The following is a 13,398-nucleotide window of genomic DNA, read 5'->3' as shown; positions in this document are numbered from 1 at the left end:
AAGTTTTCAGGGAGGGGGATGCCCGATTGGAAACTCCGGCATCAGTCTGCCTTTATGTTGCATGATTGAGCTTCTTCGTTCTCTGCACTGCTTCCCATAAGATCTAACTTAAGGCCTTCATCCAGTTCCCAACACAGTTTTCCACTTAAAGGCCACTTTTGAGTTGAGTCTGTGCACTACCTAAAGATGCAATTTCAACTTTTTAGGCACTAAAAGGTACTGGTAACACAATACCCTCATCAGGATTTTCAAGTACAAGCTCAAGTACAAGCGGCGCGCGTGTGTGTGTGCACGGCTTTATGTCTGACCAATGCTATAGACGGATGGGATCATCAATTCTTATTTAAGGCCATTTCATTTCATATGACACCCTCTTATTACAATAAATTGACTGGTCATAGCCGTTTTGCAACGGATGTCGAGTTGGTGTGTAATTTCCCAGTGGCTCAATTTAAGATAATGGTATATTGTAAGAAGCAGAAAGAAACATAACCTTTTTGCCTCAGCAGCGTTCAAACATTCAGTTAGGCATGATATATGGGCTGAAAACATTGACAATATCAGAATTTTCAAAAGTGGTGGAGAGAAAATAAACAGTGGGGACATGAGAGAGGGTGAAGGAGCACACACAAATATCAATAAACACTCCTCTTCCGTCTCGGAAGCTTCCTGCTTTATTTGATTAGGCCGAAGATGGAGGGAGGGTTGGGGGAGAAAAAACAGCAGTCATGCTCTTTTGCTTTTCTTCCTCCTTTCCCTTCCTTCACAATCTCTAGCCTCTCCTTAATGGGAATGGGAAGTTTGGGAAGTGGAGGAGAGGGGTGGGCTGCAGCTAGCCTCAGCCTAACCTCCCCCATCTGGACCGGAGGGGAGGGGGCAACTTGCCAGCCTCTAGGCTACTCCCCAACCCTTCCCAGCTGTTGGCTGTTCAGGGGCAGAGCCCAACCCCCTCCCCACCCACCACCCCCAAGTGTGTGTTTTTGGTGGGCTTGAGAAAGCATTTTTTCATAAACAATTGCCATATCCTCCACCAGCTGTTGACCCCATGGCTCCTGTCCCTGAGCAGAGCTTGGGAAGCAGGCAGAGTGGAATGGTTTTCATTTAGGAGACTCTGCTTTGCAGGGGAGACTTGCTAAAGGGTGCTTGGCCCCAGTACTGTTAGCACGCTAGCTATAATACACAGCCTAGATAGGTCATTGGTTGGGGGCACGAGATGTTAGCTGATAGTAGCCACAGTGACAGCACCTTGTGTTTTGAGGATCTAGCTGGGGGCTCAAGGTGCTTAGACTCAAGTGGCTTCAATATCTGTTTGGCAGAAACGATCTTACTAGAACTGATGCTAAAACTGATCCTTTTACTGTTGCATTCTTTAGCTTTTTGGTAACCTGGGGACAAAAACAAGCTGAAATTGAAATATTACAAATGTCCAGGAGTTTTTCTGTGACGCTGAGCAATGATTGCACTTTCTTTGCATGAAATCAGTAATTTTGTAATTATTTTTTTGCTCTTCTGAGCTGCAGCAGCTTGAACGAGGATTCAAACTCTACACCACTGGTGTCAAACATAAGGCGCTCGGACCGGAAGGGGTACACTAAACAGTCCAGTCTGTAGAAAATATTATTTACCTGTAGTCTGGCTGTGTAGTTATAGCTCTTTCACAACAGTGTCTATTAAATTCTGTATTGGGAAAAAAAGGACATAAACCACATGCGTTCCTGAAACATTGGCTCAGTGTGGCCCAGAAGTCCCTCAAACTTTCACTTTAAAGATTTACCTGAAGATGCTGGTCGTCAATAATAATAATAATAATAATAATGGATTGGATTTATATAGCGCTTTTCAAGGCACCCAAAGCGCTTTACAATGCCACTATTCATTCACTCTCACATTCACACACTGGTGGAGGTAAGCTACGGTTGTAGCCACAGCTGCCCTGGGGCAGACTGACAGAAGCGAGGCTGCCATATCGCGCCATCGGCCCCTCTGGCCAACACCAGTAGGCAAGTAGGGTAAAGTGTCTTGCCCAAGGACACAACGACCAGGACAGAGAGCCCGGGGATCGAACCGGCGACCTTCCGGTTACAGATACGCTTCCCAACCCCCTGAGCCACGGTCGCCCCCAATAGGCTAGAACAGCAATCCCGGGGGTTTGCTACCGGGCCTCGAGAGACCATAATTTTTTTTTAATAATTGCGTGGAATGAGTCTTGCGTTGAATATTTTTAACAGGCAAAAAATACTTCAATAAGTAAATGTTAAATTTTTTTCGCTGATCCGAAAATTGATCCGATCTGTGACTTAAAACCGTGATCCGATCCGAACCGTGAGATTTTTGGTCCGTTGCACCGCTAGTTTTCAATAATAAAAAGGTGAACTGAACTGACATCTTTCTAAAGGTTAATGATTGCCTGGCCAGAAAACAAAAATTCCTGCTGCCTGAAGGGGATCGACTCTATGTAGCAACTAACATAGCATACTATAAGAAAACCAAGTTCAGCTTTAGATATATGCTCATGCATCTACACTGGGAGTGCTCCCAGGAAACAACAACAAAAGAGGAAAAAAACCAAGCAAACAAAAACGCTGCACAGTGCAGAGTGCCAAACGGGAAACAACAAAATACGCCATCGCCGACAAACATCTACCACCTCCTACTGCCGTGTCCTAAAAGAGCCGTCCCATTGAACGCGTTGATGAAAAATGGATTGCATGCTTGCCAGTCAAGGTGAGTACAGGTGCCAATGCACTATGTATAAAATCAGATGGCATGTTTGTGCTGATGCAGTATGTATGAGGCGGCTGGGCCTCATGCAACATTCAGCACGCTGGGGAGGCCGTAGGTGAGGCCAGCACAGCCTGCAGCCAAAGACGTCCGCACCTCCGAGTGCGTATGTGTGAGCTCAAACTGAGCTTTGTCACAGCTGGCTGGTGGATCCACACATTTAGAAACACAACTGGGATGAGACTCACGCAACTGCAAACACGCCTCAGCTCAGAGGGCCTGCATTACACAAAAAAGCTATTTTTCTACTTGTTTCATAAAACACATGCAAACGCACACAGGAACACACCCAGACAACATGCACACTTTGGCCTGGCAGACAGTCTTTGCTCGGGCATCGCATTTGAACTTTCACCTCAAGTGTCGAACACACACACACACACACACACACACACACACACACACACACACACACACACACACACACACACACACACACACACACACACACACACACACACGATCGCTTTCTTTGTACTGGTCTGCCTTGGAATTGCATGGTAATACTTCATTATGGCAGCACTGTAATTTAGGGGGAATGAGCACTTCAAACGAACGGCAACCCACACACAAGCACACAGACAGGGTTACTGTAAATGTGTGTAACCTAGAGTTCTGCTGGGACCAGAATCAGGGTTTTTTCCACAACATTCCCAGAACACTCCAAAATACACCCGGACAGTAATCAGAGGCACGCTGTGAGGTTATAATTGTTGGAGCTGATTACAAAGTGGAGAGTAATGATTCAAATTGGGAGAGGAGTGCAACACAGACTTGTACATAGCAAAATGTGAACTCGGGGACACAGGGTGTCAGCAGGGTTCACATTATTAAGCCTGCCTATAGTAAAGTTACGCTGGAATAAATTACGCTTGGTGGCTCTTTGAACTTTGCAAAGATGGACCTTCTTCCTTGCCCGCAAATCACTTGACTGTGGTGTGACGTTCTTCTGTGAGATTCACATGAAAAGTTTAGCTTTCAGCTTGTTAAGACAAATAAACCAAATGCTCTTCAGGCAGGTGGCTGTATGTACATCCAAGTATTTAAGAAGGTGACACAGTTTGGTTACTTTTGTCTTTACGTGTGGTTACATTCGATTTTGTAAGTGAATCGTTCAAGGTGTGATTGATAAGCACAGGTAACAAAATTATCACATTACTTTTAAATAGTCTCTGCTGTTGGCATACAAGCAGTGCGTCTGTTTCTTCGATGACATGTTGACATATTTAATGACATATTGAGGAGACAAAAGGTCTGGAGTTGATTCCAAATGCAGAACTTATTAGTGAGCGCTGAAATTTTAGGAGAGACAGAAATCAACAATTAAGTGGAATCTTACAAAGAAAGGAACGTGCTGTTGACCTCGACGACACAAAAATGACAACTGAAGAAAGCTAAAGTGAATTCTTTCCTTGGTAAAGAAAAATCCCCTCACAGGATCGAGCCATTTCACGAATACTCACGCAGGCTTGTTGTGGTCAAACTCTACAATCAAGCAATGCCTTCATACGTGTAAATACAGAGCGTTTATGCCAAGGGTTTACATGCAAACCACTGGTAACAATCAAGAAGAGAAGGGCCAAATTACAATACCGAAAAAATCTAGAAAAAGAAGGACTTAACATAATCAATCAAACATGGTGGAGATGTATGGCTGCCAGTGGAACCAGTACACTAGCAATTGTCCCAAGCGGATAGGATGTCACATTGCAGTAATGATAAATACTCCCCCAAAATATAGGGGTAAATGCAAATCTGGAGCTTCTCAAGGCACAGAAAGGAGTCACTTAAGAGACCACAGTCCTAATTAGCATGCTTACTTTTCCCAATACAAATCTGAGGGCAGAGGACCCACAAACAAGCAGTAACTGAACGTGGCTCCATTAAAGCCCTGGCAAAGCATCTTTAGGCAGGATACTTTGGTTATGTCACTCTCTCTGGATTCCACATAGTTGGCGAGAAAAACTTGCAGACTACTTAATACTTTTGGACTTATGAAAGCGCATATCACACATAAGCGTGCATGCATTTACAATTCTGCATGATAGTGTATGGATAAAAGAAATGTTCTACTTGGTTATTAAGGAAATGTTGTGTCTATTTATTCATTTGGTTTAAGCAAAGATCCCCTTCATCCCCTTAATGTGCTTCTTATTTATGTTTATGTCTTGATGCAACTGTTCTTGTGATTTGGTGCAATATCAATAAGAAACCTCAGCCAGAAACAAGATCAAGGTGGGGCGGGGTCTGCCATGACCGGCTGAGGGGCGAGGAGAAAGAGGGAAAAGGAGAGTATAGGCACACACTATAGGAGAGAAGTGGTTTATAAAGGCATGTGGAGTGAAAGAGGTGAGAGAGAAGAAATACTCAGTGCATCACAGTGTATCACAAGCCTGACGGTTCAGGTTCACCTGCTCCAGCCCTAACTATCATCTTAATCACAAAGGAAACATAGAGAGGGCGTCTATGGCACTACAAGAACTTGTACAGAAGAATTTTAATTTGCAAATGAGGAGAAGCTAAAATGGGAGAAATATGATCTCTCTTTCTAGTTCTTGTCAGAACTTTCACCAGGTATCTGTACCTATGAATAACACATAACACACATGCACATAGACAGGGCTTCAATTCACACTGTCTCAAACATGCTGCACAAGAGGTCTACGTAATGACAGGCTGTCCTCACAAATTCACTGTAATGTTCAAATGAGCTGGAATTGAGAATAAATGATGCAGTATGGGCATCTGTGTGAGACCGTGCACATCTCTAAAAACTCCCAGCCTAAAGCAAAACATGTACAAGTTTAATGATAATGCAATATGGAAACATTTACTGAAAATCACATGGATTACATAATGGATATTTACATGTGAAATAAGATTGGATACTTTGAATACACAAAAATACAACTTTAGGGACTCGTTATTACAGACAAGATAAATTTATTGGTTACTGAAACCAGCCGTCAACACATAATACTGAGGTGGTCCAGGATACAGTAATCCTGTTTGACACACGTGCACCACAACAACTGAAGGGTTAAACTGAAAGGTGAGAATCTTTCATCTCTCTCAGTTCAGAAAGAAAAGCTCTTCTTTCAGCTGGGCCAACACTGTAAGGCAATACCTGGTATCACAGCAGTGAAAGCAGTCTGGGTGAAAACTATCGAAACACTTTACATGGACACCATTAAATACATAAATAAAAACTAGTGAAGTGTTTTGGCTCCAGGTCACAACAGGCACTGTTATGATGCAGGAGCTCGACACCTGATGACACGCTACGGCGGGAGCTTTTTTCCTGCTGGTTTGTTGAGAGTACAGCGACGTTCATAGTAGCGCACGGCAGAATTCTTATTACTCACCAAAGCAAATGTTCAGAAAAATGTCATCATGAGCTGCCAATGCAGACTATTTCCATTATCATCACCTAATAGGGAAGCACTCCTACAAGGTCATTTCTATAAAAAATTGTAATATCTGCTTATGCCAGACTGTATGGGCAGGAAACTCTGGATGAGTCTCATATTGTCGATTACTCTGCAGACACGAGTGCACTTGTGCACTTCCTCTCTCATTCTGTGACCCTTCTTTCCATCTCGTCCTAAGATGGACGTATAATATGTGCTTTATTCTCTGCCTAAAGGGCAAATGCTGTAGAGTGTGCGCTGAATATGTTTGTGCGAGTTCCTGTGCAGAAAAATTGAATCACAATAGATGCAGCTGAGCCCAATGTCCTGTGGTTCAGTCCCCAGTGAAAGCTGTGAGGACTGTGTAACTGCTCCACATGAGGCAGCTGATATTCGGAAACAGAATGAATGTATTTCATGTATATTTAATAGAACCTAAGAAATAATGTACTTGTTGGTGTTAAGTGTATAACATGTACTCTAAAAAAGCTCAATTATTTTAGGCCATATCATATTTTTCCCATTGTTAAAGCAAATGACCTCTCCATCACCTTTCTCGGGAGTTACACAAATTATAATATAATATAGAGATTTAGTAGCTACTTTATTAACTTTTCCTGCTTGTTAATGGTAACAAGAAGCTCTTTCAAAAAGTATATTAGGAGGCTGCAACTCAATTTATGCAGACTGGGTCAACAGGTTAAGCTACAGTTGGACCAAATGCTTGAATGGGCAAGAATCCTGCTCTGCTGTATGTTACACTCCATACATTTGGAGAAACTAGCTTCAATTTTAACTTTAGGACTCATTTCTTTAATAGTAAATGTTTAATTTGGGTGTGACATCTTTGTGATTTCTGACTCTGTGGAAGATTTTGTTTTTACGTCCACAACAGCAATGCCTTGTTTCAATTAATTATAGCACAAAGCCGGGTTCTCCCATACTCCTGTTTACAACAGAGTCTGTTGGGCAGCTCCAAACATCACCACCTAACATGCCCATTCATTTTTAAAATGTTGACCTGTACAGTTATAGGCTATAAATGGATGAGCGTCCCTTCTGAGTGGCTGAAGGAAAAAAGGAATTTTTCTGGAAGATGACCAACGAACTTTATTTGCCAACCTGACCTCAGACCCCTACAAGCAGCATGGTTAAAGTTGTGACTGGTGCACCATTGACACAACCCTTCTATTACAGGTTCCCGGCTGAAGCACCTGATGGATAGGAACAAAAGGAAAAATATAAATATGGCCTTGGTAAATTACTGTATTAAGTGGTATAAAGACTTTTTACAGGTACTAAGACAGTTTTTCTAATACATCTAATGATTTTATTTAAGCGACTTGGGTTCAGGATGGCTACTATCTATAAGGCCATAACAGAACAAAAACAAATGGTCACACAAACAGAAAGGCAGAAAAGTAGAAAGCTGTCCATCTTCCTTTCTTCCTCCTCCTCCTCCTCCAACTCCTCCTTCCGCCTGTCCTCTTCTCTCATACACCAATGATAAAACAATGGTTGGGTAGTGAAGAGAGGGGGAAAGGTGGAAGGATGGATGGATGGACAATGAAAATGATGCATGCTTGTGAGGAACAAAAGCAAAGCAAATCAATTGAACTGAGGTGACTGGCAGAGCGAGGACTTCTGTTTTTTAGGAATAACCTGCAGGAGACAAACAGGAAATAAAAACAAAAAAAGTTTGCCTTTAAATCTTTGCTGGTGAAATAGATGTCAAATTTTGATAGCATACTCGTTTTTCCTCAGGATGCATATCGAGGGTTGGAGGGTGGATGAGTGAGTAAAGCATGTAGTTAGTTTGAGTACATATAACCCCAAAGACCCCCGTTTGTCCTCAGCAGCTTCTCTTGTAGCCTAAAATGTTCGATGAGACGGAAACATTGTTGCAACTTTTCACCATTTGCACAGTTTATGACGGAGCTGGAGGAGTGCTGCACGGGATTGTTTTTTTAAATTCCAATTGTATAAATCTTAAAGGCCAAATTAAACTTTACTTTCTGCAGCATTATCAGCAAGCTCAGAGTAAAATGTAATTTGAACTGTGACCAACCAGAACAACAAAATGAAGATGAGATGTTTGTGTTCATATTAAACACACCGACCTGCCCAGCACAGAAAGGTTCGAGTGGACATCTGTTTGAGGGTCAAACACATTCTTTAGAGCAAATGAAACTGGTTCCCAGTTTAAAAAACAATCAAGTCTACCTTTAAAGAGCCCTTTGGCTTTTCTATGACAGCTTTTGGGGTTAGTAGTAAAGAATTTTTGGCTATGATAACGCTCACAGGTTGCCACTAGCATGGTTAAACCACTCTCGAGCAACGATATTGCCCACTTACTGATGCCGACCTTGGAACGGACTACATGCAACTAAACCGAGGTAAACTGTAATCAGCAAGGTGAGTAAAAAGATTAGTAATCACGGAGGAGTTTTGGCAGAGCTGCAGGCAACTGGAATGCAGCAGTGCTGACTGGGAAAACACAACCCCCTCATTTAGCCTGATGGAACTGTAAAGTAGCTAACACACGCAGGGGCAATTGTGGCTGTTTGTGTGTCACTATGTGTGCTTCATTAGCGTGCACCTTGGCGTTGTGTATTTCTTGTGCGTGAGTGTAATGGGTACCGTGTGCTTGCTGAGGTCTTGTTTGCCCATCTTAAGTCAATTAAAAGGAAATAAGGCGGCTCTGACCGGCCCGTGAACCAGCTCCCTCAGCTGAGAGCATGTCTGCACAAAAAATACACACACACACACACACACACACACACACACACACACACACACACACACACACACACACACACACACACACACACACACACACACACAGGCTAACACAGGGAGACTGATAATGCTCCACTACTGGCAATCGACCCTGTGCCCTGCTGTGTGAGAAACAATGGCTCTGAGACTGGGTGAGCACGTATATGTGCACACACGTGTGTGTTTGTGAGCGCCTGTGTGCGTGGCTGCTTGTGTGTGCAAGTTTGCGTTAAGTACGGCATGTCTGACAAGGCTTCAGAGGGAAACAGTTTAAGACAATATTAGACACAAACGCTGAACACACATGCACACATTCCTGCTCTTTCAACAGAGAGCCAAAGAACACAGTTGCATCCTACAGGTAGGATCGGCAGCACAAAACACGCAGACACACTGCGCCTTGTTAATCGAAAGCTTTGGCTTGTATTGTCATTAAGCTGAAACGAATTACTGAAAAAACACTGGTCTAAAACTACATCCTACAGTTGTGGTTAGAAGTTTACATACACCCATCATGGGCATGAATGTCACGGTAATTGTGGGCTTTTAATGATTTCTTTGAACTCTTCTTTTTCCAGGGTGGAATGATTATACAGCATACATCTTTAATGACTTCATAAAACAAGGATTACATTTATTTTTTAAATTTCACTAAACTACACAGGGTCCCAAGTAACCTACTAACAGATAAAGGCTCCAACAAACAGCACAGCTATAATAAGCAGAGCGCTCACTGACAGACTGCAGCGATCACAGGCTGCATTGTAAAAATGACCTCACAGGTGTAAAAGCAGAAAAATTTGAGTTTGTCATGCTGTCTACATCTGCCTGCAACCTCTCTCCCATCCACCTGTCCCACTGCTCCGCCTCAGTCCTCAGCTCTGCTTTTGCTCTGATTGGTTCTCCACACTCTGAACTCTGATCAGCTTCACTTCCCCTGCTGCTCTGCACAGCCAGCAACCCTCCGCTTCTCCACGTGTCCGTGATCCGCTCTGTCACAGCTCAATATTCCACCTGCGCTCCATTCAGCCGCCAATGATTATTCATCTTTTATCTAACTAGTCTGTTTATCAGTAATGGCTAATATTGCTAATAGTTCTCACAGCAAGAAGGTCCTGAGTTCAATTCCACCACCAGGCCGGGGTCTTTCTGTGTGGAGTTTGCATGTTCTTCCTGTTTGTGTGGGTTCTCTCCACGTACTCTGGCTTCCTCCCACGGTTTAGGTTTGGAAAAAAAACATAGGTGTACCCAGGGTTCCTTTGTGCAGCGTAGTTTGTCACCGTGTTTAGTAGTTATGCTTCGGGTTGGTTCCTGTGTGAGTTTTACTTCCCTCCATGGTGATGTAGATCGTCTACACCTGTGTCTCATTCCCTCAGCTGTTTCCACTTCACCGATTACCCCATGTGTAAAAATAGCACCGTCTTTCTTTCAGTCTTTCTCGTAGCAACTTTGTGTGATTCTCTCGGTGTACTCCTGTGGCTAGTGGGATGTTTTTCTGTTGTATTTTGGGTTTTCAGCCTAAATAAAAACTGCTATTTGTACCACAAGAGCAGTCACCTCAAGGCACTTTACAGGTAAAGACCCTACAATAAGACAGAGAAATCCAATGACCTCAAAGGAAACACTGGGAAGGAAAAACTACTTTTTAACAGGAAGAAATCTGCAGCAGAACCAGGCTCAGGGGAGGAAGTTTATATTTGTTTAATCTGTACATTGAAGGACATATCCTCGTCTGAGTTTCAGCACTATGAAGACACTTCTTACTAGGGTATATTGCCATGGTAACTTGGCTGTAAACAGTTTTGTAGTGTTATAATCCAAAAACAGGGCAACTAATTTGTGCCTGCTGACTCGATATCAAATTGAACAGTAGACAAAACCTACATTTGTATCTTTATTCTTATTCTGTATTTATACATGCTCTCAAAGCATTAAATACCAGCTGAAAGAATAACAGAGCCGGACCTGATTACTACCAGATCATCTCTTATGTTAACTTTACATCACAACAAATATCAGTAATAATATCGGAATTTAGCACTAAATTCCCACATGGTTTAACCGAGGAGCTCAGGGTATTTGGATCGGAGGTACTTCATAATCTGATGACTGTGTGCCAACATACTCAGCACCTCATGGGACAGAGACACTGAATGTGTAGAGCTAAACTCATTTACTAATTCAGGATTTCTGTTACTACGTGCGAACCAACTGCAATGAACCCTGTTTACTAGGACAAACTTCACCGAATCAACAGTCACAAATCTGACTGATTCACAGGGTGAGGAAAGCAAGACCAAGCATCAGAATTACAAACTAACAACAGTGTTTATGAAAAGTAAAAGCAGTTATTTATGAAATAATCATATATGGTATATTTTTAAGATACTGAGGATTGACCTGAAAGTGTACGTATGTGGCTGCTCACTGTAAACTTCAGTTTTATTCAGTAATGCTCTGAGATTAAAAGTCTGTTGTTGTGATTTTTCTTTCTGCGTTTGATTTTTATGTTCAGTTTTGTCTCTCAAATTGGGAACACCTCAAAGTGACTGTTCAACTGGGAAACACAACAACACATTTCTACAAAACAACACAAAACACAACAAAAAATGTACCTAACTTTTTTATTTTCTTGTAAAATATCTTTTAAAGTTATTGTGTTAAAGATGTTTGTCAATTCTAGAAAAAGAGTGCTTTAAAAGGATTGGGGAACATCGTTTATTTGGTAGATCATTTGGACTCAAAAGCATCAGTTTTACACTCTCTCTCTCTATGACATTAAACGTTTGACCAAATGAAACAATGAAATGTTTTTGAACAGGAGCTTCTAAAGGTAATTGGGTTGCCTCTCCTTTCCCCCCTCAGCCACTGAGGTAAAAGCTTCTTCTTCTGTCTGAGGATTTATCAGGCTCAGACCACTTGCTGCCACCAGCCTATAAAGAACTTGATGGTAGAGGCACCATGACACAGGATATCTGTCAAACCGGGGCTGCTTTTTCAGCTCTTTGTCAGGTAGCTCCATGCCCTCCTGGGTTTTAATTGCACCTTAGAACACACATGCATCAACATTACAATGAGCGGGTGGAGGGAGGTTTGGAGTCTTCTCCCACCCCCATTCTCTGCGGCCTGCTGGAGCGGGAGGGCTAGTAGGAGGAGTTGGCCGTCCGACTGCGGTCTGGAGTGTGGAGCCTTCCTGCTGCTGCGGAGTCGGGGTGGTCTGCCTCTCCCCACCGCAGGGAAAAGGGTAACACCACCTGGGTCTGGGTGCAATTCCCCCCTCCAGGGGCAAGGGTACCTAGACCCGGTTTGTAGAGTACGCTTGGGGAGTGTGATTGTGTGTACAGCGTCTCTTTATGTCTGTCTCCACGTTGGTTGAGTGTGGAGTAAGTGCATATGAGAGCATGAGGGTGGGAATGGATGTTTGTATCTGTGTGTGCCTGTATGTCTGTGTCTATATGTCAGGTTGGGTATCAGACGCCACCTCTCTGGGGATACCTCAGGCCCTCCAAGGTTTGGAGGCCTATCTCCACCCACCACCACTTCCCCTGCCGGTGGCGGACTCCCTCAGGTGTCGGTGTGTTGGTGGTTCTTTGTGTCTGGGGGTGGGCGTCCGGGTACACACCGGCTCACTCCTTGGCGGCCGCTTGTCGGGGCCTGGGGCCTGGGGCTCGCTCGGGCCCCTTTGGAGGTGGGGTGCCCCCGGCCTCTCGGCCTAGGGCTCGGTCACTCAGGCGCAGCTGGGGGCCGGCGGAGCTCACGGGCGCGTCACTGCAACTCCCCCTGACTTCTGCTCCGCGGCTGCTGGGCGAGCCCTCATCTGGGACTCTCCTCAGCTCTTACTGGGACAGTGGCGCGGCTGCCCCTCTGTTGGTCTTCCATGGTCTCTTGTGTTCTGGGGGCCTCTGGATGTCTGGAGTTTTGATCTCCTCCATACCCGCTTCACACCCTGGAGGACGGGGCTATGGCTCCCCACACTCCCTAGCAGATCATTACATGGAGAAACCTTTGGAATGCAAGCATGCTGATCCACACAGGTATGCACACACGGGTATTCACAGACGCGGACTAAAGCTTTCTTGGCTGCTGCCTCAAAGCACACTGTGCGCTGTCTATCTTGCGTGCTGCACAATATCGTTTATTATTTAGTAAATATTGATATCTATGACTAGCTAGTTTATTGTGATGGTGCTTTGTTTTCTCTATTATTATGTTGCTCTTTGTTGTTTGCTGTCTCCTCTGTTTGTTTTTGTTTGTTTGTTTGTTTGTTTGTTTGTTTGTTTTTTCTCCATACAGGTGACCCAGGAGTTTTTTTTTTTTTCCTCTCTCTTCCCCCCCCTTCTCACCGTCTCTTCTCCCCTTTGGTTTTCTTTCTTTCTCTCCCCCTCTTTCTCTCATTCATTCCCCCTGTCCTATTTATTAAAAAAAAAAA

At 43.7% G+C, this 13,398-nt stretch overlaps 1 protein-coding gene across 3 annotated transcripts in view; it reads right to left on the bottom strand.

Moving 5' to 3' along the window:
• bcas3 (BCAS3 microtubule associated cell migration factor) overlaps window positions 1-13,398 on the bottom strand; it is a 318,948-nt gene that overhangs the window by 140,337 nt on the left and 165,213 nt on the right. The window contains exon 23 of one of the 3 annotated variants that reach the window (XM_080889013.1): window positions 5,570-7,853. The exons of the other annotated variants lie outside the window; for them this stretch is intronic. Within the exon in view, the coding sequence (XP_080745139.1) occupies window positions 7,843-7,853 (11 nt within the window). The 3' untranslated portion in view covers window positions 5,570-7,842. Of the gene's footprint in view, window positions 1-5,569; window positions 7,854-13,398 lie in introns of those variants that run through there. 3 annotated transcript variants of the gene reach the window in all.

Source organism: Rhamphochromis sp. 'chilingali' (assembly GCF_963969265.1).
Source record: "Rhamphochromis sp. 'chilingali' genome assembly, chromosome: 8".
In the NCBI taxonomy this organism is placed as follows: domain Eukaryota; kingdom Metazoa; phylum Chordata; class Actinopteri; order Cichliformes; family Cichlidae; genus Rhamphochromis; species Rhamphochromis sp. 'chilingali'.
Note: the sequence above shows the minus strand (reverse complement) of the source record. Positions and strands in the feature narration are given on the sequence as shown.